We start from the raw sequence: 25,617 nt of genomic DNA, 5'->3' as shown, positions 1-25,617 counted from the left end.
GGATCCCCATCTGAGCCCTTGTGGGACTTCTCATTCCAGTCAAAATTTTCCCTTTCTCAGCTGTGAGAAAGGAATCTGTCTCCCAGGGTCACTGTCATTCTTCCTTAAGTCTAGTGTGTGTGTGTGTGTGTGTGTGTGTGTGTGTGTGTGTTTGTGTATTTGCAGAGCTGATCTTAAGCTCTAAGCTAAATTCCCTGTGTCTTTCCTGCTCCCAGGAGAAAGGTGCCCCTTGAAGTTTAACCTGCTTCCCTCAGTGCAGCCTGAACCAATCAGCCCTTCCCTCCCATTATGGGTATATGTATCAACAGATGTGCACCAGATGTCTAAGGGCAGTGGACCTGTTGTTGCCTGTAGTGTCTGTGGCCTCAGTGTCTAGGTATCAGTGATTTTTGTATCTAGAGAATATTGGGTAGAGTCTGTGAGATGATATTGAAACAGTGAAAGTTTCAAAGTATTGTGGTTTCTGGACATTTATATCTTTGGGTTCATCCCTCACTCTGATCTGCAGGTCGGGTAAGTTTGAGGGACATGACTGTAGACAGAAAGGGGCTGGATTTTTCAAAACTCCTACTCAAGGCATTGCAATGAAACTCAAAGACCATTTCTCCTGCAATCTACCAATGTTAATTTTCCCACAAAGGTGACAGAATTAGGTATTTATTTCTTTAAACTCTCACTCTGATACCTTAGGCTTAATTTCTATCACTCTGATGTCACCAATCTACCTGACTTTTCTTTCACTCCTCTACATCCTGTGTCCCTGTGATGGTATGTGGCAAGAGTTTAAAGGAGAGGTGATTTTCAGGGAGGAGGGGCATGGCAAAACAGCAAAGATGAGAAAGAGGGTCCCTGGGAGCATAGTTGAGCATGGACAATCCGTGGTCTGCTGTTTTATTGTTTAGCTCCAGCTCTAAGGAGGCCTCCTCTGTCATCGGGCCTGAATATTGCATTCTTCCCTCCACTCTTTCTTCCTCAAGTTGCTTACTGTACCTTGGGGAGGCTCCTGACCTGTGGAGTTGGCTTCCATTCTGTCTATGGAGAGTAGGCGAGGAGGGAGAGCAGGACTGAATCTTTGATCACTGGGTGTGGGATGGAGGAAGAGGCCAATTTGGTCTCTATTCAAACCAGGGTGTATTTTCCACCCTGCCCTTTCCACAGTCAGATGTTAACAAAAGCTATCTTCTCCCTACTACCAGAAGAAACAACTTTTCCAAAGGATGAATAGGGTAGGTCTAGGGGAGGAGGGAAGAGATGTGAGGCAAAAGGTGTGGGGGACCCTCTTGTCTCTGACTCGGGGAATAGGTAAGCCTCTCCCTCATTTCTCTTCAGATGTTTAGCTCTCAGAATCTTATGACCCAAATGTTCTTATACATCCCCATTCTTTCCCATAGCTGTGTAGCTTTCCTCTAACTCTCTGGAAGCTGTGTGGTTCCCCTTTCCAAGTCCATCTTTTTTCTTTTCCTTTTGATACTGGAGTTTGAGCTCAGGGCCCCATGCTTGCAAGCAGGCGCTCTACTTCTTGGGCCACTCCGTCCATCTTATGCAGTTATTTGGATGCCTTCACTCTTTCTAGACATCTGCCATCAACCTCTCTGTGTGTCTTTCTTTTGCTAGTTTTGCTACACCTCCACCCTTTTATTTTCCCTGAGTGGATGGAGAGCTCCTTCACCTTTCCCTGTCCCCAGTCATGTCCCTCTCTGTCATGATATAATCCCCCCCCACTTCCCCTCTGTACTTTTCCTGAAAGTCTACAGAGCTTCTTGTGATCTGATTCCCCAGATGTAAAGGGTTGTTTCTATTCCTTGAAACTTGCCAGGTGCCTCAATCTCAACTGTGATCTCTTAAGGCGGGTGGGGTTCCCTTCTCCCACTTTGTGGACTCTTCTTGCCATTTTACGTCTGCTCCCAAATACATAGAGCCTCCCTTACTGTTTCTGTGTGTCTCTGTCCCCCAGATGTACGGGGACCCCCTATGCACCGAACCCAATACGTTCATTCCCCGTATGATCGTCCTGGTTGGAACCCTCGGTTCTGCATCATCTCGGGGAACCAGTTGCTCATGCTGGATGAGGATGAGGTGAGCAGGGTGAGGAGGTTGGGAGAAGACTACTGGGGTAGTGTGGGAGAAGGTGGAGAGAACGATGGGTAGAGTACTCATTAGTGAAGGGAGAGAGATACAATGAAAGTAAAGAGAAACATCTGCAAATGGTGGGAGGAATTTGGCCATTGATTTGGACTGGGGAGTCATTCTCTGACCTTGGTCAGGGGGTCTTTGAGGGCCATGGCAGTGTTGAGCAGAGATGTGATTCTGAAGCCTTCTCTTTCATCCCTCCACATGGTAGGATAGGTTAGAATGGAGAAGGGATGCTGAAGGGCTTGGAGAAAGTGAAGAAATGGGAAGGCCTTCCTTCCAATGTGATCCTCAGGACCCCTTCTCTCTTCCTGCCTGCACTGAGCAAGACCCATCTTACCACTCTCACTCCCAGTCCTTTTCAGCATGGAGCACAGGGAGGAGAAACCGAGAAAAGGCAGGGAATGTGGTTTGGGGGTAAGTGGGAGGGGCTGAAGAAGCTGGGAGAGAGATGACAGAGATCACTGGATCATGGTGAAGACTGTGCAGGTACACAGATCAGGGTTTAGACATTGGGAGCTTCTTCTGGGATAGGTTGGACATCAGGAAGGAATGGAACAGAGGGATGAAATGCCTGAGAAGGAGGAGAACTGGGAGTATGGGAGTTGTCTAAAGGAATAAAACTGGAGAAGGGCAGGGACTAGTGAAGGAGATGAAGTGGACAGAGTAGTCTTATGGGAGGTAGTGGCCATGTAAGATTTGAGAGCCAGGAAGTATAGATTCCAAAATGGAAGCAGAGTCAGCAGTCGAGGGTCCATCAGAAGAAATAGGATGCAAATATGAAAGGTGGATGCCTCATAGATGTGATTCAGGCAATGAAGGTGATTTGCACACAAGCTTTAGAGAGTAATAAGGGTAGCCTGGAAGACCAGAGAGGTGGTGAGAGATATGCCCAAAAGCTATGGGATGGTGTGGTGAGGCAGAGCTGGAACGAGAGGTAAGGCTAAGAGGGTTCTGGAGGGCAGGTGAAAGTGTGGAGAGATAGCTGGATGGAGAAATGGCTGAGTAGAGAGCTTCTAAGACACAGAGTAAAGTAGGGCAGAGGACATGGTGACTCTAGGGAGGGGTGGCCTGGGGAGTCTTAAGTTTCAAGCACTTAAGTACTTGAGTAACCCACTAGTTGGTCATCAGTCTTGATCAGGGATTTAGAGTCTGCAGGACAAATTGGCAAAATTGGACTAGATGTGGGGACTGTTGTAAGGTTAAAGAGAGAGGACAGTAAGTGGGGTAATGAACTGTAAGATGGAGACAGAGAGGACCCAGTGACCAGCAAGCTGAGGGTCAACAGGAATAGCCATTGTGGGGTGTGAAGATGGGGAGGCACAGGATGAAGTGGATGGAATTGGGATAATGAGCGGTGTGTAGAGCCCCAGGAAGTTGGAAGTGGATGGGTTGTGGGGCAAGGGCTGGGGGTTGTTCGGGGGTCTAGATCCTGTGGCTCCTGGGAGGGGTGGAGGTTGGGAAGAAGATACCCAGGGGGAGGTGGAGGTGAGGCGCAGGGAAAGGTAATGTCTGAGGGAAGAAGGAACTGCGATATGGGTGGGAGGTGATGGAAGGAGATGAAAGGTGGGGGGAGGTGACCAGGCCCTCTGGGGGGAGGGGAGGTTGGGTCCCTGTCTGGCCGCAAGCCGGGCCGTGGGAGGGAGACAAGCTGTGGATCCTGATTATAAATGCAACTTCTGCTACCCCCGTGACAGGCTGAGGGAGAGAAGGGGTAAGGGAGGTGGGAGGGTGGGAGGAAAGCAGGAAGAATGGACGGACTGAAGGTCAAGGGGAAACTGAATTCAGGAGGTAGCTAACTCCTGAGGAGTTGCCAGAAGCGCTGAATAGTGTTTAGGAGAATTCTCTGGAGGGTGTTCCAAGAGAAACGAAGGGAGAAAAGACGAGAGTAGGAAGGAAAGGCAGGAGAGGGAGAGGAAGGGACTTGGAGAGAGGAGCGAAAGAGAAATCCTCCCCACTCCAAAAGACACTTGAAGAGTGGGCAGAGAGGGACAGGCGGTGGCAGGCCGGGTGGAAATGGGCCCGTCTTCGGTGGAGGAGGGAGAGGAGGGACGGCACGGGCTGGTGAGGTCTGACACACCCCCGCATCCCCTTAGATACACCCCCTTCTGATCCGGGACCGGAGGAGCGAGTCCAGCCGCAACAAACTGCTGAGACGCACGGTCTCCGTGCCGGTGGAGGGGCGGCCCCACGGCGAGCATGGTACGGCGGCCGAGCAGGCTCTCGTGCCCCGGACAGTCGCGGGAGTGGGCTGGAGGCGGACTGGTGGACTGGTGGACTGGTGGACTTAGCGGGCGGGAGGGCGGGGGCGGAGGAGGCGGGAGGAGGCGGAGACAAGTCCCGCTTCCCGGAGAGACAGCGCCCTCTTCTGGGCTGTGGAGCCGGACAGGGGCTGTAGGTGAGAGGCCCTGCGCGTCCTTGCTCTGCTTTGCTCTCCAGCAGCGAAGTTTGACTGTTTTCCAGGTGCTTGTAAAAATAGTCTCCTTAGATCTTTAGTTTCCTGTCCGAGTGCTTCTGCCCCTGGCCCTCCCGTGCCTTGGTCTGGGATCTTGGAGAGAATGACCTAGTTCCTGCCCTACCCCCAGACTTCTGTCCCACCCCCATACTCCTGATTCTTCTTCTAGACTTTCAGGCTTGTGGTCCCTCTCTCTTTTCTTTCCCTTTTTTCCCTCTTCTCATCAACTGCATCTATTTTCTGCAGTTGTATCGTCCCTTTCTTTTTCTCTCCAGTTTCTCATTTTCTGTACCCCTCTTGATTCCCCTGTCCCTCCCTTCTGCTCCCAGAGGTACTCCATCAGACCTCCATCACATCTCCTTACTGTCTGTAGAGCTATCTGCTCAGTCTGTCTCTCCAACTCTCTCCCTCTCTCCATCTGTCTCTTCCCCTCCCTCCCCCTTTCTGCCCCCCCCACCCCCCTCTTTAGTCATTTAAAAAAAGATTTTTGTCTTCCTGAGAAGTTCGCTTAAAAGGTTTCCATGGGAACAGTGAGGGGAGATGAAGGCAGAGAACAGAGATCTGCAGCCAAGGTGCAGAGAGACGCCCTCATTCCCCGGAAGCCCCCTCGCCACTGCCCCCTCTGCAGCCCTTTACAGGACCCTGGATTCAGGTCCCCCATCCCTCCAACCCCCTGGTGACCCCTTTCTCCCACCAACTCCTCCTCCCCTCAAGGATCCAGGCTTCCACTTGCTCCCTTAGCCAGTGGCCTGTCCCTATCCTTGGCCCCCTCCAGCTTCCTTCTGATAGGTCCAGGCTCATTGCCCTTGGGGTCTGCTTTGGGACCCTGGGCAGGTGGTCAGTGATGTGTGTCCTTGTCATGGAAACCTCTGACCATGGGGTTGTGCAGGTAGCACATCTCTGCTAAGCAAAACCAGGTGGTGGTGGTGGACTGTGTGTGATGTCTGTCACATCTGTTTGTGTATAGGTGTGTATGTGTCATGTTCGTGGCTGGTGCATATGTGTGTACCTGTGTGCCCAGACCAGAATGGTAACATGCTCACAGAGAATGTTTGTCGTGTGTCCTTGTGATTGGCCGCTCTGCCCACATATTTTCCATCTTTCTTCTTACCCTGAGTCCACAGAATCCGGGGAAGGGGGGGGTCTTTATCATGGGTCTTGTGTCTTTTGGGTGGGGCACCGTGTGTTTGGAGTTGAGGTGGTATGTGGAGGTTGCTGTGTTGGGGCTTAGTAGACTGGAAGGGGCTCCTGGATGCGTGTGTATAGTTTTTTGTTGGGGGGAGGGTTTAGTGAAAGTTGATAGCTGGGGTCTTAACAGGGAAATGGAATGTGCGTGAACGATGTGCTGTGGACATAGGGGGCGTTGGGACTTTGGGGGCTCTGGTCTACGAAGGTGTTTGCTGAGGCCGTGGACTCTCCAGCCCGGGAGAGGTCGCCGGACCTTTGAGGGGCATTGGAATCCAGCGCTCCTCCTCTGTTGGGTGGAGCCGCAAACCCTCGTTCCCTCGCGGTTTTTTTTTTTTGGGGGGGGGGTCCTGTTCAGAGGCGATGGTGGGAGGCCTCGTTGGTTTTGGGGGTCCCCTTGCCCCCCTCCCCCGTCTCTCTCGCTCTGTCTCCGGGCGACGGGGCTCGTGACAGAGGCGGCCACGGCAGCAGCGGTCGCCTAGCAACGGCGGCGGGGCCCGGGCAACGGCGGCAGCGGCGGGAGCGGCGGCGGAGGGAGCCGTTCCCGCGGCCGTCACCGCGCGGCCGTCCCGGCCGTCCCGGGCCCCGCCGCCGTCCCCACCGCGCCCGGCGGCGCAAGCCGGGCCGCGCCGCCCCCTCTCCCTCCGCATCCCGCCCCTCCCCCGCGCAGGGGCGGGGCCCTTCCCCCACCGGGGACACCCTCGACCCCCCCCCCCGGGGGCGGTGCGAGGTAAGGGCGGGGCCGGGCGGACGAGGAGCGCGCGTGGGGGGGCGCCGCGCGCGCGTGGGGCGGGGGCGCGCGTGTGCGTGGGCGCGGGGGGGTGGGGAAGCCGCGGCGGCGGCGGCGGCGGCAGCTGCTCCCTCCGCATGTTCTCGCTGCATCTTCCGAGTGGGGGGAGTTATGGTAACCGGAGGGGGGCAAAGGAGGTGGGGGGGTCTGGAAGGCCTTGAGCGGGCAGGGTTGCAAGGGGACGGGTGGGTGGGGGCGGCCGGTGTGTGGGGGTCTTGGAGCCACCTTGGTGTGTTTGCATGTGTTGTGTTCATGCTCGTGGCCCCAGTGTGTCAGTGCCATGTGCACAGGGGGCTCAGTTCCTCCTGTACACATGTGTAGCCAGTCGTGCGTAAGCGTGTCCTATCTTATCCTACTTCTGCCTCTTTCATGCCTAAGGGTCTGTCGGGTCAGCCCCTGACTTGTTAGGGTAGTCCTTGTCCATAGTGATGCATGTCACCCTTGACCCTGAGCATGCTTGTCCCTGGTTGAGGCTCACCTTCCATCAGTCTCCCGTGTGTAGAAATGTGTGTCTGAGCTGTATGAGCAAAATTCTCTGTGTCCCTTGTGGCAGGTGTATGTCTTTGCATGTGGGTTCCAGCCTTGGCCTGAGTATCTGTGTCAATCCCAGCATGGGTGTCCAGGGCGTGTCTGAATGTGGGTGGTGTGCAAGTGATGGTGGGGGGAAAGTATGAGTGCGCTCCTTGGACTCTGAGCTAGAGTGGGACAGGAAAGATCAAAAGGAAAGGAGTGGGGTAAAGAGGAAAAGTGGAGAGAACAGAGGAGAGGAAGAATGAAGAAGGCTTCAAGAGAACAGAAAAGAGAGCAAGGGAGAAAGAATAGCTGAGAAAGAATATGAGAGAGCTGAGCCTGACTTAGAAGAGGGGCTGGGCTTAAGATGGATTACTGGATGGAGACAGTAAAAGAGGAAGGGGCCTGGGAACTGAGAGGCAGGGTGAGGAGAGAGGTCTCTCCACAAAGTGATCTCTGTGGAGAGAGGCCCTGTAGGATCAGGCTTGGTTGGATCAGGGAGGCCATTCAGGCATAGGGGCTGGCTCACAGTGAGGCCTGTCACAGCATGGACTGTACAGAGCATTGCCTGCTTTTCTCTGCTCCCTATCTAATCCTTTCTCTCCTGGTTCCCCTTGAGAGCTGCCAGCTGGATTTGGAGAAGAAAGGCCAAAGGAAGGTTAGGGATTTGGGGGATTGTAGGGCACGGGGAGATTCTGTGGATGATGACAAGATTAGAGACATTGGAGAGGCGCAAGTCCAAGCCCTTGCTCTGTGTGTGTGTGTGTGTGTGTGTGTGTGTGTGTGTGCAATTATGTGTGTATACAGGGTGTGTACATGTGTGGGTGTGTGCACAATGCCTGCTACTGTTCTGTGTAGGTGGCTGTTATGCATGTGCATGCGTGTATACATCGTGCAGGGATGGGACATGGAGACCCAGCATCCCAGTGTATGCTTTTCAGGTTTGTCCTGAGTGTGTACGTTGTTGTGTGTTGTGTTCTCTGTATAGATCACTGCCTGCAGCACTAATAACAGGATGTCCTGTGTTCCTGTCACTTTACCCCTTTCCTCTGTGTTTCTGCTATTATTTTTCTTGCTGCAGTGAGAGTCTTTGTAAGCATATGTGTATGAGGCCTACATGCACCTGTGACTTACGTGTGAGTTCAGAGATCTTAGTTCCTGGTAATATGTGTACGGTTATATTACTTCCAAGAACCAAGCAAACCAATTAGCAAGTTCTTTTTCCTTCTGTTAATACTTGAGTTGCAAAGCAAAATTTTAGAGGATTTAAAGTTAGACTTTATGCCTTTATTAGAGGAGCTTGTGTGTGAAGATAATGACTTGAGCTAGGTTCCCTGAGAGTGAGGCAGCCATACCTGAGACATGCAGAGAAATGGAAGGAAATATCCTGGACCTTGGGTTCATTGCTTACTGTGCAACAGAAGGATAATTAATGCATTTGCTCCTTGTTTTTTCTCTGGTAGCAATCATGGATGCTGATGTTGGAGTCAGGGAAGAGCTGGGAGGAAAAAGAGGGCTGTCTGAAGGCAGAGTGGATGTGTTTGCACTTTTTGTGTGAAAAGTGTTTGTGCTCTTAGGATATGGGGATTCCTTTATGTGGTCAAGATCATGGTGAAAGGATGGAACATGGGATCATGGTGTACTCAAACATGTATCTCAGGGGTTAAAGTTGCACTTCCCTGTCTGGGAGACATGAGTTGCCTTAGGGTTACATGTCCAGTTCTTTAGTGTGCTGCCCACATAGTTGCCCAAGCACTTGGGCCACAAAGTCCACACCAGCAGCTTTCATGTTGCAGTACTCACTTATGTCTAAGCAGGTGGGTGTGTGGGCCTCAGGACCTCAGAACGTGGATCCCTGGTCCCCTCATGCTTACAGTTATCTGTATGTCTCCTAAGCACTTATTTCCCTATTTAGTTTTATATTGTGGCTCTCTGATATACATGTCCCCCCCACAGCTCAGTGTATGTTTCTGTGTTCTACACGTGTTCCTGAGGGACTGATAGAGTTCTTGTGTCATAGCATCCAGATTTTTGTGTGTAAACCCGGGTTTGCAGATAAAGGGCAGGGAACTGATGCTAGGGCAGTTGTAGGCAATCTGCAGTTCAGAAAGCAGACAGTGAAACTGTAGTGTGGCCCTCCCTTGTTCTGTTCTGGAACCTAGAGGGTTAACAGGCAGCTCTTCCGGTCCACCCCCCCCCCCCAGCCTGTAGCTTCTTGTTGCCGTGGAGATGGTGGCCCCGCCCCTGATGCAGCACCTGCCCCCCCATTGGCTGCAGTGGTGACTGGGGCTGAGAGGGGGGAGCCCAGGCCTGGGCAGCCATTCTGGAGCTGGAGCCGGAGCTTGGCATCCCCCCACTTTCATTCTCCTCCAGCCCCTCAGCCCCTCTAAATACCTTGGCAGCAGAGCCTCAGCTTCCCTCTTCAGAGCTGCCGTCCTCCTAGACCCTTGACAGGCTGATCCGCATTACCTCCCCTCCTCCTCTCCTGCCTTTACTTGGGAGTACCCAGAACCCCCACTGCTTGTCCTTGCCCACTCCCCTGCATTCTTTTTCTTTTCCCCTTTGCCCCTTTCCTTCTGAGTCCCTGCCACTGTAGTGCACGTGGACTGGGCTCCTTCTCCCCTCCCCTCATTTGCTCCTTCCTTGGATTTTCTGTCCCCAGACTTCTGCCACCCCTCACTGGTCCCTTCCAAGACCTCCCCCCTCCCCAGTCCAGGGAGGGGGTCATGAGAGGCAGCCCTGGCTCTCCAGACAGACAGGGGGTCTGGGAGGTACTGGGCAAGTGGAAGATGTCCTCAGCTGGGAGAAGAGGAAAGCCTGCCCATGGGCAATGACCTTTAACCCATCTTTACCCCCATCTAGTCCCTTCTGGGGGGATGGGCAACAGGGACCTAGCCTCCCCGGATCTTTGGTATCCTTCATTAATGGGGGTTTATTGACCCCTCTTGGCCATGCCCCCTGCTGACTAAACCCCTTGTCATGGGCTTAAGGCCTCCTACCCCATCCCCCTCTGGGGGCTCCGGCTCGGGATCCTTGCCCCCTCCTTCCAACCGCCAGCCTCTCCGCCGCCGCTGCTCTTCCTGCTGTTTTCCGGGGGGTAGGTGAGGCCGGAGCTGAGGGGCAGAGGGAGGTGGGGGAATGCACTTGGGCCAGGGTGGAAATGGGCCAACAGCCCCCATTCTGGATCCCCTTATCAAATTCCCCTTGGGCGCTTTCTTCCCCTCTAGAATACCACTTGGGTCGCTCGAGGAGGAAGAGTGTCCCAGGGGGGAAGCAGTACAGCATGGAGGCCGCCCCCGCTGCACCCTTCCGGCCCTCGGTGAGTGAATGGAAGTGCTTGCCAGATGTGGCTCAGCTGGGCAGCCTCCCTCCAGCCCCAGCTGGAGCCTTAGGATTCTGAGAAAGGGGGCGGGAGGAAAAGAGAAATTGTGTGTGTCCCTACTTCTTTAGTTTCCCCTTCTTGGCTCTGCCTCCTGCTTCTCGGACCAGCCCTCCCACCTTCTCCAGGCTGGTGTGTGTGTTTATGTATTTGCTTGCACCACACGCAGGCACCCGTGAGAACAAGGAAGACAAACTGGTATCAAGGCTCCTATCCCCCTTTCCTCGCTTCTAGAGACTTCCCTTTTCCCCGTCCCACCACCTTTCAGGGACTCTCTACCAGCTGAGTGGTGAGTGGGTAAAGCTGGCCCTGCCCCAACCCACCCCTATCCCCATTTCCCCCCCAGCAAGGCTTCCTGAGCCGTCGGCTAAAAAGCTCCATCAAACGCACGAAGTCCCAACCCAAACTTGACCGGACCAGCAGCTTTCGCCAGATCCTGCCTCGCTTCCGAAGTGCTGACCATGACCGGTATAGGAGCATGTGGGATGAGATGGGTGCAGTGTGTGGGGCTATGGAGGGGGTTGGGGAGGATGGAGGTTACCTGAGTTCAGAGGTAACTCAGGTTGGTTGAGGATGTCATGGTGTCAGGACAGAGCAGAGAGGAACTCCGTTACCATAAGAAAGGTGGGATACAGGTGTGTGGGGGGTAGTTGGCAGGACCTGCAATGACAGGACCTGCAGAGGCAGGAGAGGGGGTGAAGGTGAAGCCAAGGAGGGCTCCTCAAACTGACAGAAAGATGAGCTCCAGCCTAGGATCAAAGGGTCTGTACAAAGGACCAAAAGAAGTAACAAGCCTTCCCAGAAAGAACATTAAGAAAGCCAAAGAAGGGTGTGGTGGGGTGGTGGGGAGGGAGTAGCAGGACCTAGGTGGAAGAGTGTGGGGGAAGGGTAGGAGGTACAGGGATAGCAGGTTAGTGTAAGGCTAGGGCAACTAATGTGAATGGGTGAAGGTCAGGGCTCAGGAACTATCAGTGGAGTGGGGGAAAGGCCAGTTTAGAGCATGACAGAAAAGGCAGGGAGGAATGGAACAAGTATGCAGGGTGAAAGAATAGGGATCAGAGGCTGCAGGGTTAATCCATGAACTGAGGAGGCTGGAGGCTTGACTGAAGGAGATCTTGTTGTTTGCCCCTGTTGTCTCCTTTTCTTCTCAGGGTTTCCCCCTTACCCAATCATTCCTTAGGGAGAACCCTGGTGTTTCCCCCCCCCCCATTGAGCTGAGCAGGTAGAGAGGTTGGGATAAGGTGAGTTGCACCTTTCCCTGCCCCCCTCCTATGTCACTGGAGCTGGATTTGGGGCCGGCAGGGGGTGGGGGCATGGTATTCCTGGCCGCGTGGGTGGGGGGGCCGGGGGAGCGTGGCGCTGACGGCAGCCAGAGCCCATGATGACGGGGCTGCTATAAATAACTTCATGGAGGCTCCCACACCCGAGCTCCCCCTCCCGCTTCTCCACTGTTCTCTACTCTTCATCCTCTACCCATCTCCATACTACTTGTTATCCTGTCCCCCCTCATTCTGTGCCCCCAGTCTCCTTTACCTTCTGCTCCTCCATGGTGCTATTTGCATTTCAGCCCTATCTTTGTCTGTCCATCTCTCCGGATTCCCTTCTCAGCCACTCTCCTCTGTCTTGCAGCCTTTGCTCTTGCTTGCTACTTCTTACCTACTTCTTTTTCTTCCCTAGTCCCCAACTCCAATCTCTGACCTTCATTCTGCTGCTTTTGACCCACAGCTTTCTCTTATTTCTAATGCTTTTCACCTGTTCTTTCCCCTGGTTCTGCTAAAACTTGTCCTTTTATCTCATTCATTCATTCATGTATTCATTCATACTTTGAATGATGAAATGTTTATTAGGCACTAGCTGTGTGCCTGGTCCAGGGCAGACAATAGCATATCTCCTGTATACCTCCAGTTCTTTTCTTCCATTGCTCACTTATATTGAGGCTCTGGTTTCTGGGATAACCTGAAGGTTCTATCTAGTCCAAGCCTGCTTTGTTCCTCCTACTCTTTTTTTCTGTCATGGTCCATTTCTGGTTTGAGGTATTTCTGGGTGTCCTGAGTCCTCACAACTCCTTAGATATTAATGGGGGTGGGAAAGTTTCTTAGAGGGTTCTGGTTTTTCTCATATCCCCCATGTCCTTCCCCAGGGGAGGCTTGGTTTCTTTCTATGAACTATGTGTGAAATGTGTGTGAAGGGGTTCAGGAAGTCTTTTCTCCAAGTCGCCATTCTGGAGCCATACAATGAGGCAAGGATCCTGAGTGTATAAGAAGAGTAAAGATCCTAATTCTTTCCTGAATCTCCCTCCTGCCAGGGCCCGGTTGATGCAAAGTTTTAAAGAGTCACACTCTCATGAGTCCTTGCTGAGTCCTAGCAGTGCAGCCGAGGCCTTGGAACTCAACTTGGATGAAGATTCCATTATCAAGCCAGTACATAGCTCCATCCTGGGCCAGGAGTTCTGCTTTGAGGTACTGGGTCTAGTGGGATGAGGAGGGCCAAAAGGATGATGGGAAGATAGGGACAGAGAGATCTAGAGGAAGTGACACAGGTGGGGATGTCAAGGAAACAGAAACCTATGGGCAAGGATAGTACAGGGAGAAAGAGATGGGGGGTGGGAATCTCCAGGCCTTAGGAGTCACCTCACCTATGGAACCCCATTCCTTAACTTCACACCCCTCTTTAGGTAACAACGTCATCTGGAACAAAATGTTTTGCCTGCCGGTCTGCAGCTGAAAGGGACAAATGGATTGAGAATCTACAGAGGGCAGTAAAACCCAACAAGGTATTGGGGAGTAAGGGGACAATGACAATATGCCCAGGACAAAGGATGAGCCATAAGAGAGGCTGGGAAGTCTAGTAGGCTAAAGGAGAGGAGGCTTGGAAAGGAAGAGGGGACACAGGTATAGGGATGGTCCCCATAATTGCATCACCCCCCCTCCACTTTTTTCTTTTTTGTAGTACTGGGGATTGAATCCAGGGCCTTGTACATGCTAGGCAATCACACTACCACTTCAGCCACGCCTAGCACTTTTTTTTTTTTTTTTTTTTTTTTGGTTGGTACTGGGGTTTGAATTCAGGGTCTCATACTTGCTAAGTGGTGCTCTACCACTTGAGCTACTCTGCCAGCCCTGTTTTGTGTTGGGTATTTTTGAGATAGGGTCTTGTGAATTGTCTGCCCTAGTGGCTTTGAACCACATTCTTCCTGATCTCTGCCTCCTGAATAGCTAGGATTACAGGCATGAGCCACCGGCGCCCAGCTTTATTTTGTTTTGTTTTTGAGACAGGATCTTGCCAACTTTGCCTGGACTGGCCTCAAATTCATGATCTTCTGCCTGCCTCTCCCCAGTAGGTGGGATCACAGGCATGTACCTCCACAGTTAGCTTGAATCCCCCATTTCTTTTTCTTTCCATTCTGCCATCCTACCTCATGATTGGTTCCCTACCATAAAAATCATAGCTGGAGGGGCTCTGGAATTTTTCTGTTCCAGGTCCCTTGCAGGCAGGAATGCCTTACCAACACCAAACACTGCCCCAATGTGAAGTATTTTTGCAGGACACACAAAATGCAGTTGGCGAAGTCTCTGTGCATTAGTTTCCTCTCTGTAAAACTGGTGGAATGTGGTTGGATTAGATGATCTTTGAGATCCCTTTGGCCCAGAGAGTCAATAAATCTGTGTTCTTCCCAAGGCTTCTACTTTCCAGGAGAAACACTCCCAATTCTGATAGCTAGTCTCTGTATCTGTTTCTAGCAAGCTCACAAGTCCTAGTTACCCTTCTCTGGGGGAACTCTTAATTTCTCAATGTTCTTAAAAGAACTTTACCTCACCAAAAAAAAAAAAAAAAAAAAAAAACACAAGAAAATCCTTCTAAGATGCTGGACCTGATCTGACCCATACAGAGTCCAAATACCATACTCCTTTCAGCAAATCACAATGTCACCTGAACCTTACCATGGCCTTGTATTCAGCTGTAGCCCCTGGCCCTTCTCAAACCAATGATGAAGGCTCACTTGTCCTATATTTATGCTTTTTTGTTTTTTCAATATCTAATTGTCACTGTAGTAGTTCCCTGTTCTTCAAATTGTGCCTTATTATTTTTGGTTTGTTATTCCAGCTTTTTCCCAGTACTGACTGTATTGTCTATTTTATGAGTTACCCTTCTGTATTGTTTTGGGCCACTTTTATACAATAGGGTGTGGGTGTGGTGACTCATGCCTGTAATCCCAGCTGTTTGGGAGGGGGAGATAGGAAGATCATGGTTCGAGGCCAGCCTGGGCAAAAAACTCAAGAGTCTATATGAAAAATAACTAAAGCAAAGAGGGACTGCTGGTGTGGCTCAAGTGGTACAGCACTTTCTTAGAAAGTGCAAAGCCTTGAGTTTAAATCTCAGTACTACAATTTAAAAAGAAAGAAAGAAAGAAGGAAGGAAGAAAGAAAAAGAAAGAAAAAGAAACTTACTCTGTCATAGTTCAGGAAGCCAGAAATTAAAATCAAAGTGTCAACAGGGGCCATGCTCCCTCTGAAGATCTAAGGACAGTACTTCCTTGCCTATTCCTGCTCCTGGAGGTTGTAGGCAATCCTCGGAGATTATTGGTTTAGAGCTGTATCCATCTATGTTTGCCTTTGTCTTTCTATGGCCAGCTTCCTTCTGTGTGTCTGTCTACATCTCCATATAATAAAGCCATTAAGGTGGGGGGAGGGCCCCCTGGCAGTGGCTCATGCTTGTAATCCTAGCTGCTCAGGAGGATTGAGGTTCGAAGTCAGCCTGAGCAAATAGTTCATAAAACCCTATCTCGAAAAAACCTAATCACAAAAAAGGGCTGGTGGTGTGGCTCCAGGTATAGGCCCTGAGTTCAAACCCCAGTACTGCAAAAAAAAAAAAAAAAAAAAAAAAAAATAAGGTCACATTCACAGGTTCTGGATAGTCATGAATTTGGTGTGTGTGTGCGCGGGTGGGGGGAGTACCATTCAACTCAGTACAGTTTCTCAGCCTTATGATTGCTGTCTTGATCCTACTTTCTCACTGTCTGTCCTTGGTTTCTCTTTCTGTCCCATTTCTTTTATCTACCCCATGCCAGGACAATAGCCGCCGGGTAGATAATGTGCTGAAGTTATGGATCATAGAGGCCCGGGAGCTGCCCCCCAAGAAGCGATACTACTGTGAGCTCTGCCTGGATGACATGCTGTATGCACGCACCACCTCCAAGCCCCGCTCTGCCTCTGGGGACACCGTCTTCTGGGGCGAGCATTTCGAGTTTAACAACCTGCCGGCTGTCCGTGCCCTCCGGCTGCATCTGTACCGTGACTCAGACAAAAAGCGCAAGAAGGACAAGGCGGGCTATGTTGGCCTGGTGACTGTGCCAGTGGCCACCCTGGCTGGGCGCCACTTCACAGAGCAGTGGTACCCTGTGACCCTGCCAACAGGCAGTGGGGGCTCTGGGGGCATGGGCTCAGGAGGGGGAGGGGGTTCAGGGGGTGGCTCAGGGGGCAAAGGCAAAGGAGGTTGCCCGGCAGTGAGGCTGAAAGCACGTTACCAGACAATGAGTATCCTGCCCATGGAGCTGTATAAAGAGTTTGCAGAGTATGTCACCAATCATTATCGGATGCTGTGTGCAGTATTGGAGCCCGCCCTGAATGTCAAGGGCAAGGAAGAGGTTGCCAGTGCACTGGTTCATATCCTGCAGAGTACAGGCAAGGCCAAGGTGGGTACTGTGGCCTCAGAGAAAGGTGAGATAGGAATGGGCACTGGTTTGGGGTGCAGTGAGGATAGGGCAAATTTATAAGATTGGGCCATGCAGAGGCTGACCATTGGATTTTCCTGGGTTCCAGGACTTCCTTTCAGACATGGCCATGTCAGAGGTAGACCGGTTCATGGAAAGGGAGCACCTCATATTCCGCGAGAACACGCTCGCCACTAAAGCCATAGAAGAGTATATGAGACTGATTGGTCAGAAATACCTCAAGGATGCCATTGGTATGGCCCACCTTCAGGCTTTTTTTTCCTAAATCTACCAGATACCCACCCAAACCCTAAATCTGGCTATCCCATACCCTCAGAATTCCAGAATCCTGGTCTCCAGCCACCTGGTTCTGCCATTCCTCCAACCCAGGGAGCCCCTGTCCCCAAGGTCACACCTTGGAAAGTGTGACCGCTCCCTGTTGTTTTCCCATCCCCCAGGAGAGTTCATCCGTGCACTATATGAATCTGAGGAGAACTGCGAGGTAGATCCCATCAAGTGCACGGCATCCAGTCTGGCAGAACACCAGGCCAACCTGCGAATGTGCTGTGAGTTGGCCCTGTGCAAGGTGGTCAACTCCCATTGGTGAGACTGGGAACGCTGGGCTGGGGGGCTGGGATTGGGCAGTTGTGTGTTCATCTGTTCATTCATCTGTCCATCCTCAAAGAGGACTGAGCACCAGTTATGGGCAAAACATTGTTTTGGGTACTAAAGAGCAGGCAGAGGTGAACAGACATGAAGATGAATAAAAGCCTGGTCTTTGCCCTCAGAGGGCCTCCACCAGATTGAACAGGGACAAGAAAGATGCATTAAAAGGCACAGAACTTTGTAATATGTGTTAAGTGCTGAAGGAGGGTTCTCTGTACAACACTTAAGTTAGAGAAGGAGGGCTTCGATTGAGATAAGGAAGAAGTATCCAGGGCTGGGCTTGGAGATGAGGTTAGATGCTGTGTTTGCACATGGTGGGCAAGAGAGACATTTCTGAAAGCTGTGGAACAGGTATGCATATGAGGGTGACAAAGTCCAGGCTCTTGCAGGGAACACAACTAGAAGACGCTTAGTGGAGCACATGGCTTATAATGGAGGTGGTAGAGAGGGGTGTTGGCAGGGGATTAGAGTTAGGATCTGGAAGGCCTTAGGTTAAGGAATTTGAGCTCATCAGGAGGTCATGGGATGCTACTGAAGATACTGGTACCTGGAAATAGCAGGTTTGAGAAAATGCAAGAGTGGGGCATGCAGGTGATTAGAGTAGGGAGAATGAAGTCCTGGCTATTGGGGGCTGTGGTTAATGAGTAAGACATGAAAATCAGATCTTGAATCAGGATGGTGACAAGAGATGTAAAAAAGAGATGTCTGAGGAAGGATCAGCAGAACTTGTCAACTGATTAGAAAGGAGGGAGCCTATTTGTGGGGAGACAAGGATGACTCAAGAGGCCATGAGGCTGGTGGTTGGGAGACCGTGGCCTCATTGACAGAACCAGGGAAGTCAGGAGGAGGAGTCAGTTGGAGGTGTGGGGGCGATGGTGAGCTGCGTTTTACACTAGTCAAGTTTAAGGTGTCAGTGGGACATTGAAGTGGCACCGGGAGGTGGGAAGAGTGAGCTCTCAGCCATTCCAGGGACTGGGGATCATGCCTGGGGCACGCCCATCCCCATTTCCCTGGAATCCAGAAGAGTTGGGGGGTCCGAGCTCCCTGTACCTCAAGTGACCCTCCATCTCTCTCCCATCTCTGTCTCTCCCTCATGTCTTTCTTCTCCTCCTCTCCTTGTCTCTCTCACACACCCCTCCGTCTCTCCCACGTGTCTCTCTCCCCTCACCTTCTCTCCCCTTCCATTTCTCTCTCCGGAATCTGTCTGTCCCCTCTATCATGGCCCTCTGCTTCCAGCAGCCTCCTGTCTTTCTCCTGCAGTCCCTCCCTCCCTGTCTTTCTCACCTCTGTCTCCACACCCTCACCTCCTGCCACCCCCTCAGCATGTTCCCTGGAAGCTGAGGGTCTCTGGGGCTCAGTCCCGGTCTCTCTCTTTCTCTCTCTCTCTCTCTGTCTCCCCACCCCTTCCCCCCAGCGTGTTCCCGAGGGAGCTGAAGGAGGTGTTTGCATCTTGGAGGCTGCGCTGCGCAGAGCGGGGCCGGGAGGACATCGCTGACAGGCTGATCAGCGCCTCGCTCTTCCTGCGCTTCCTCTGCCCAGCCATTATGTCGCCCAGTCTCTTTGGGCTCATGCAGGAGTACCCAGATGAGCAGACCTCAAGAACCCTCACCCTTATCGCCAAGGTCATCCAGAACCTGGCCAACTTTTCCAAGTGAGGGAGACTTTAGGCAGGGCAGGGTGAGGTGGTTGTGGTGGGGAGGGTATCCTGAGTTCCCAGAGACCCTGAAAGATGGCTGGGTGTGAGGCCTTCTGCACATGTGTGATCTCTACCTTCTGGACTCCTTGGCCAGGTTTACCTCAAAGGAGGACTTTCTGGGTTTCATGAATGAGTTTCTGGAGCTGGAGTGGGGCTCCATGCAGCAGTTCCTGTACGAGATCTCCAACCTGGACACACTGACCAACAGCAGTAGCTTTGAGGGCTACATTGACTTGGGTCGCGAGCTCTCCACACTGCATGCCCTGCTCTGGGAGGTGCTGCCCCAGCTCAGTAAGGTCAGCAAATGTCCCTTTAGCCTTACCCCAGGTACTTTCAGAGGCGTGTGGGGCCTGAGAAATTACCCCTTGTACAGATTTTTGTTTCCCCTTGTTCCCCAAGATGTCACCAGCACTACTCCAGCTCAGACACCTTCCCCTTGTGCCCTCCAAGGCCCTCTTAGAACTGGGTACTTAGCTTTGAAGTAATAGCCTTGCCCTTCTAGGAAGCCCTCCTGAAGCTGGGCCCATTACCCCGGCTCCTCAACGACATCAGCACAGCCCTGAGGAATCCCAACATCCAAAGGCAGCCAAGCCGTCAGAGTGAGCGGCCTCGGCCTCAGCCCATGGTGCTGAGGGGGCCATCAGCAGAGATGCAGGGCTACATGATGCGGGACCTCAACAGGTAAGCACCCTAGGATGCCCATTCCTATGACTTGGGAGCCCCATCTCTCCTGTTCCAGATACTTCTCACTAGGCATGCGTGAAACAAAGGGAAAAGGCAGCAAGTTGTCAGGGAAAAATGATAAGGAGACAGGTACAGGCAGTGGGAGGCTGAGATCCCTTCAAAGCCAGAGGGAGCCAGAGTTCCAGAAGTGCTAAGGCTCCCCCAGAACCCAGCTTAGTTGGAAGCTGAGGGGATCCCCATCACAAGCTCTGATTTGCTTAGTCTCTCTGCCTGTCCGTGCTTGTCTCCAGGCTGAGGTTCAGCAGGCACATGTTGGTTCAGCCATATTGTGACAAAATAAATATCTCTATACAACTTGGTAAATAAACACCCTCCCCAGTCCCCCACCAGAACCCTGCAGAACTCCCTATGATCCAGCACTTCAGAGAAGCAGCAGCTGGAAACCTAGGGGGCCTGGAGCCTGCTCAGCTGCCCCAGCATCTAGTCTGATGGAGTGGGCCTGGACCTCAGCTGCTGTCCCTTATTTGATGATCACCCTGCTGATCCTCTGCTTATGTCTCTCCCTCCATGACACAATACCCATTCCACGATTCCTGCTGCTCCTTCCATCCATCCACACCTCTCTCCTCTCTGTGCTTGCCCCTTTCCATCTCTCTCCAGCTCCATCGACCTTCAGTCCTTCATGGCTCGAGGCCTCAACAGGTGAGGGGCTCTCCCCTCCCCAGTCCTTCTCTCCTGCTCCACTGACCTTTGCCCTCCTCCTCTCCTTCTCAGTGTACCTCATTTCCTCCATATCTGCCCAGATTGGTCCTCATCCCTCTTCTTGCTGCTCCCACAACTCCTCCTCTAGGAGGAGGCCCCCAGCCTGAAGAAGTCTTGTCCTTTCCCTTTTCCCACCTATCCCCTCCCAGCCTCTTCAGGGCTGCTAGCGCTGGCTTTCAGCCCTGCCCAGGGTCCCACTTTTCATTCAAGGTCTGTACCAGACCACAGCAGGCTCAATTGCTAGTAGCTCTGGCCTTACCTTCTGCTTGTATGTCCCCTTCCCTTCCAACAGTTCTATGGACATGGCTCGCCTCCCCTCCCCAACCAAGGAAAAGCCTCCCCCACCACCACCTGGTGGGGGTAAAGACCTGTTCTATGTGAGTCGGCCACCGCTGGCCCGGTCCTCACCAGCATACTGCACGAGCAGCTCCGACATTACAGAGCCGGAGCAGAAGATGCTGAGTGTCAACAAGAGTGTGTCCATGCTGGACCTACAAGGCGATGGGCCTGGTGGCCGCCTCAACAGCAGTAGTGTTTCCAATCTGGCAGCTGTTGGGGACCTGCTGCACTCAAGCCAGGCCTCACTGACAGCAGCTTTGGGGCTACGGCCTGCACCTGCTGGACGCCTCTCCCAGGGGAGTGGCTCATCCATCACGGCAGCTGGCATGCGCCTCAGCCAGATGGGTGTCACCACGGACGGTGTCCCTGCTCAGCAACTGCGCATCCCCCTCTCCTTCCAGAACCCTCTGTTCCACATGGCTGCTGATGGGCCAGGGCCCCCAGGGGGGCATGGAGGGGGCAGTGGCCATGGCCCACCCTCCTCCCATCATCACCATCACCACCATCATCACCACCGAGGTGGAGAGCCCCCAGGGGACACCTTTGCCCCATTCCATGGCTATAGCAAGAGTGAGGACCTTTCATCAGGGGTCCCTAAGCCCCCCGCCGCCTCCATCCTTCACAGCCACAGCTACAGTGATGAGTTTGGACCCTCTGGCACTGACTTCACCCGTCGGCAGCTCTCACTCCAGGACAACCTGCAGCACATGCTTTCCCCTCCCCAGATCACCATTGGTCCCCAGAGGCCAGCCCCCTCAGGGCCCGGAGGTGGGAGCGGTGGGGGCAGTGGTGGGGGTGGTGGGGGTCAGCCACCTCCTTTACAGAGGGGCAAGTCTCAGCAGTTGACAGTCAGCGCTGCCCAGAAACCCCGACCATCCAGTGGAAACCTGTTGCAGTCTCCGGAGCCGAGTTATGGCCCCGCCCGTCCACGGCAACAGAGCCTCAGCAAGGAGGGCAGCATTGGGGGCAGCGGGGGCAGCGGTGGCGGAGGGGGTGGGGGGCTCAAGCCCTCCATCACCAAGCAGGTAGGTGAGGATAGGAGGAAGGTGGGGTGTGTGAAGAGCAGGGAGGGAAGAAGGTAATGGGGGTGGTGGGTGGGGATGAAACTAGTGTGAATTTACAATTTCTTATGTCCTTTTGTTCATTAAACAAATGTGTGTAGAGAGCCTGCAATATGCCATTTAGGCACTATGTATGTGGTGATAAATAGCAGTGTGCTCACTCCAGAGAGGAGTTACGATCAGTCACTTTCCTAGCACTCAAGGGGATAGGATTAGAGTAGGGGAACAGGTCTGAGACTGTTGTTTCTGCTGGCTGTTTTATCTCCCTCTAAATGTACCCTGCCTTTTCCCCCTTCTGCTGTTGTTTCCCCTCATCTTGCCTTGCCCTAGCATTCTCAGACGCCATCCACGCTGAACCCCACGATGCCAGCCTCAGAGCGGACCGTGGCCTGGGTCTCCAATATGCCTCACCTGTCAGCTGACATTGAGAGTGCCCACATCGAACGGGAAGAGTATAAGCTCAAGGAATACTCGAAATCAATGGATGAGAGCCGGCTAGATAGGGTACGCTGGTCCTGCCTTCTCCCTCCCACCCTTCCAACACACATACTCAGTGGCCCAGTTCTCCCTTTCATGCTGGTCCTCCAAGGGAAACATCCAGGCTCAGGTAGTTATGGTTTGAGAAAGCCTTAGTCCATTAGAGGAGACAAGATGCAATGAGTTCATTTAAGAGCCAATTCAATTCTTTCGTGGATTATATACACTGTAGACTGGGGAGAAATATGTTCTAGTTAGACTTGCTGCCATGTTCTTCCTCAGGGAGAACCTAAGTCCTATTCCTGGGACTGCTCAGGAAAAGTTCCTTCACTAGGGCTGGAGGTATGGCTCAACTGACAAAGTACCTGCCTAGCAAGCACAAGGCACTGAGTTCAATCCCTAGCACCACCAAAAAAAAAAAAAAAAGTTGCTTCACTAGTAGTGGATGCTACTCAACTGGGTGGGGCAGAGGGGCTACAACTGTACTATAACTCTCTGGGCTACCCAATCATTGACCTATGGGCGTAGGTGGCAGGTGCTTGATGGGCATGGGTTGTATGCTGTAAATTCATACTGGTCACATGGGGAGAGACCAACCAGTGTCTCAGTTTGTGGTAACTGAGGGCAGGTGGCCCCAAGAGCTGTTGGGGCATCATTGGCAGATAACAGAAAATGACTTGGGGAAGCCATTGTTCCAAAGGTCTTGAGGAAGAGGATGGCTGCAGGATTAGGTCATATGTAAAGAAAATACAGCCCCAACATGTAGGAATGGAGAGGGGTTTCTTGGGGGAAGTGGTTTTTGAGCATAGGTAATGTTTGGACTGATTTAATGGACTTGGTCCAGCAAGTTCCATGAGAGAATTAAGTCCTAATGCCCCAAGCCAACCATCCTAGGCAGTGAATCACATCTCTCTGCATCTAGAATGGGGTTGCTTATGTATGTGCCCTCTTCAGAGGATGGTGAGTTTCTCAAATTGTTTCTCTTTTTCTGTGCTTCAGATGAGGGAGGAATCTTTGTTGAGAAAGGACTCAGACTAGCACTATCCAATAGAACTTTCCGCAGTGATGAAAATGTACTATTATGTACACTGATCAGTATGGTACCTAAATGTGGCTTGTTGCAACTCAGGTACTAAATTTTTAGTGTTAACTTTGAAATAAATAATAAATAGCTACATGTAGCTAGTGGCTACCATATTAGGCAGAACAACTCTAGACTCGAGCCCACAGGGCAAATAAAATGACTCTAAAAAACAAAAAAAAGAAAACTCTTCTGAGCTCTTCTGGCCCTGGAATTCCAGGGTTTATTAGCAGAGAGGTATTCCTAGATCTTAGCCTACAATCCCCTTGAAGGCCTCCTATCCCCAGGACAATTAAAAGTTAAGGGGGTGGGGGGGTCACATATAGGACAGCACCTGCCAGTCCTATGCCTTTTCTGCCTGTCTTCCCCACTTGTTTGGTCTGGCTTGGAGCTGAAGAATCACTTTAATTTCTAGGTACACTTACTTAAGGTGTGTGTGGTAGTCTGCCTAGGGTGTTCTATGGGTCCTCATGTGTCCTGATGGTTATGTAAAGGTACAGGCACTGTCTCTTGGGATATGGGTCTGTAACCTTGCCCTTACCTTGAGGGAGCCTCAGCATCAAGCAGGGCCTTCTCAAAAGCAGGCTGAGTGTGATCAACAGGCAGGGACAGGGGTTGATGCTCTCCCCATGTAGTGACTAGGCTGAGCAGACAGCAATGAGGGCTGGCTGGTGGTATCAGGACAGGGCGCCCCTCATAGTGCGGGGTCGTTTGCCCGGCGGGCAGGTGAAGGAGTACGAGGAGGAGATTCACTCACTGAAGGAGCGGCTGCACATGTCCAACCGGAAGCTGGAAGAGTATGAGCGGAGGCTGCTGTCCCAGGAAGAACAGACCAGCAAAATCCTGATGCAGTATCAAGCCCGACTGGAGCAGAGTGAGAAGAGGCTGAGGCAGCAGCAGGTGGAAAAGGATTCACAGATCAAGAGCATCATTGGCAGGTGAGGGGCGGCCTGGGGAGGGGTAGCAAGGGAGCCTGAGGCTGAAGGGAGCAGAGTGAGCTACTCCTCCTAGCCCCCTGCCCAACTCGGGGGCCCATCCTGTTCCTTCTAGGAACCCACCACTCATCATCAGATGGGGAGAAACCTCCTTCTGAGGACATTAAATGTCCCTTTACTAAACCTTGACAACTCTCCTGATAGAGTAACTTCTGAAGCCCATGGGATAAGTAGCAATTACTGTCCATCCATCACTGTGTCTGGATTCAGCCGAGGCCAGGACTCCCCACTAGTTTATTCTCAACTCAGTCTGTGAGGTTCACCTAAGAGCTAGGCAGGGATCCCTAGCCAGATGAGCCCCTGAGCACCCCTTCCCTCAGCAGAACTCTGTAGTTTTAGCAAGGTGTTCCACCAGAAAGGGTCTTTTAGTCTGTGCATGTTTTCAACTGCCCCAAAGCTGGTTATTTTGAGAGCCCAGGGGTGAGGACCCCAACCTGCATTCCAGCCAGAGCCAGGAATGAATCATTTTGATGTCGATGTGTTTTTGAGTGAGACTTAATTAGAAGGAAAGGGCTTCTAGACCTGAAACACTTGATACCCCTGTTCTAATTGATAGCCTTTATAAAAAATGACCTTGAGATCTTCACCAAAGGAGGGAGATGCTGGGAATGAAAATGATTATGGAGAATGGGCCTGGGCTAGGGATGTCCCAGGGGCTGTCACCAAAGGTGGCATGGAGTCATAGAAGCCATTTGTTCAGCCACAGAAGGTCTCAGGGAGAGATGTTAGTGTTCCTTTTGGGAAGGAAGGCTGAGGTGTCTGGGTGATAGAAGTCTTTGAGGTCCGGAAATCTACCCTCAGTAGGGAGATGAGAGGGTCCTTGAGAGGAATATGGAGAACAAGACCCTGAGTTGAGTGACAGGAAGCTTTTTGGGTCACAATAATGGGATGATTCTACAAGAAGGCGAGTTAAGATGCCCGAGGTTTTTCCAGAACTGTAGAGGTTCCCCATGGTCAGGAGTTTCATGGGCAGCTCCCAGCTTGTGCCCGCCACTAACCCCACTGAAGCCCGTCCCTTCAGGCTGATGCTGGTGGAGGAGGAGCTGCGCCGGGACCACCCCGCCATGGCTGAGCCGCTGCCCGAACCCAAGAAGAGGCTGCTCGACGCTCAGGTGGAAATTACAATGTCATTTATCTTCTCCGTGTCCCATCCCCATCCATCCCACTGTCCTTCGTGCACTCACTGCACCAGCCACCCCAGCCCCGCTGCCATCTGTCTCCCATTGTCCTCCGTTCGTTGACTGGCTGCTCCCTCCATGCAGCCCCCAAGTGACCCATCTTCATCCCATCGTCTGTGCCTCTGTCATTCCTGGCAGTGTCAGCTCCACCTCTCTGTCTTCCCACCCGTCTTCCCACTCCTGTCTGCGTCCTAGGATCTTCTACCAGAACCTCAGCTTCTCTGCCCCCAGGTCTCCCACCCAGTTCCTTGAACTGCTGTGCCTTCTTTGCCCACTCTTAATTCAAGGCAGGGAGTTCAGCCTCCTCTCTTCAGCTCTTCTAGGTCCAAGAAGGCTAAAAGTTGTTCTTTGCTAGAATGGAGCACAGGCCAGTCTGAACTGTAGTTTTCTTCAGTTTCACCTGGAGGGTGTCCTAGAGACTTGGGGGTCTCCATTACCTCTGTTCTCCTGGTTCTCCATTCTGACTCCTGAGAATAGCGCCCTCTTCCTGGCTCTTAAGATCCTGAAGGCCTCCTGAGT

General features: G+C 52.3%; 1 protein-coding gene across 14 annotated transcripts in view; it reads left to right on the top strand.

Moving 5' to 3' along the window:
• Syngap1 (synaptic Ras GTPase activating protein 1) overlaps positions 1–25,617 on the top strand; it is a 32,203-nt gene that overhangs the window by 1,443 nt on the left and 5,143 nt on the right. For 3 of the 14 annotated variants that reach the window (XM_074082423.1, XM_074082424.1, XM_074082425.1), the window contains exons 2-18: positions 1,955–2,076; positions 4,227–4,332; positions 10,298–10,389; positions 10,796–10,917; positions 12,755–12,908; positions 13,124–13,222; positions 15,518–16,141; positions 16,269–16,413; positions 16,618–16,762; positions 18,240–18,476; positions 18,616–18,817; positions 19,024–19,202; positions 19,866–19,907; positions 20,260–21,331; positions 21,698–21,871; positions 23,652–23,863; positions 24,929–25,032. In XM_074082423.1, coding sequence (XP_073938524.1) covers positions 1,955–2,076; positions 4,227–4,332; positions 10,298–10,389; positions 10,796–10,917; positions 12,755–12,908; positions 13,124–13,222; positions 15,518–16,141; positions 16,269–16,413; positions 16,618–16,762; positions 18,240–18,476; positions 18,616–18,817; positions 19,024–19,202; positions 19,866–19,907; positions 20,260–21,331; positions 21,698–21,871; positions 23,652–23,863; positions 24,929–24,992 — 3,791 coding nt within the window. In that variant the 3' untranslated portion in view covers positions 24,993–25,032. Of the gene's footprint in view, positions 1–1,954; positions 2,077–3,904; positions 3,922–4,226; positions 4,333–6,387; positions 6,501–6,605; positions 6,675–6,776; positions 10,172–10,297; positions 10,390–10,795; positions 10,918–12,754; positions 12,909–13,123; positions 13,223–15,517; positions 16,142–16,268; positions 16,414–16,617; positions 16,763–18,239; positions 18,477–18,615; positions 18,818–19,023; positions 19,203–19,865; positions 19,908–20,259; positions 21,332–21,697; positions 21,872–23,651; positions 23,864–24,928; positions 25,033–25,617 lie in introns of those variants that run through there. The other 11 variants (XM_020164153.2, XM_074082422.1, XM_074082419.1 and 8 more) reach the window with 10 other exon arrangements.

Source organism: Castor canadensis, chromosome 8, assembly GCF_047511655.1.
Source record: "Castor canadensis chromosome 8, mCasCan1.hap1v2, whole genome shotgun sequence".
Classification (NCBI taxonomy): Eukaryota; Metazoa; Chordata; class Mammalia; order Rodentia; family Castoridae; genus Castor; species Castor canadensis.
This window is presented reverse-complemented; position numbering and strand designations above follow the sequence as displayed.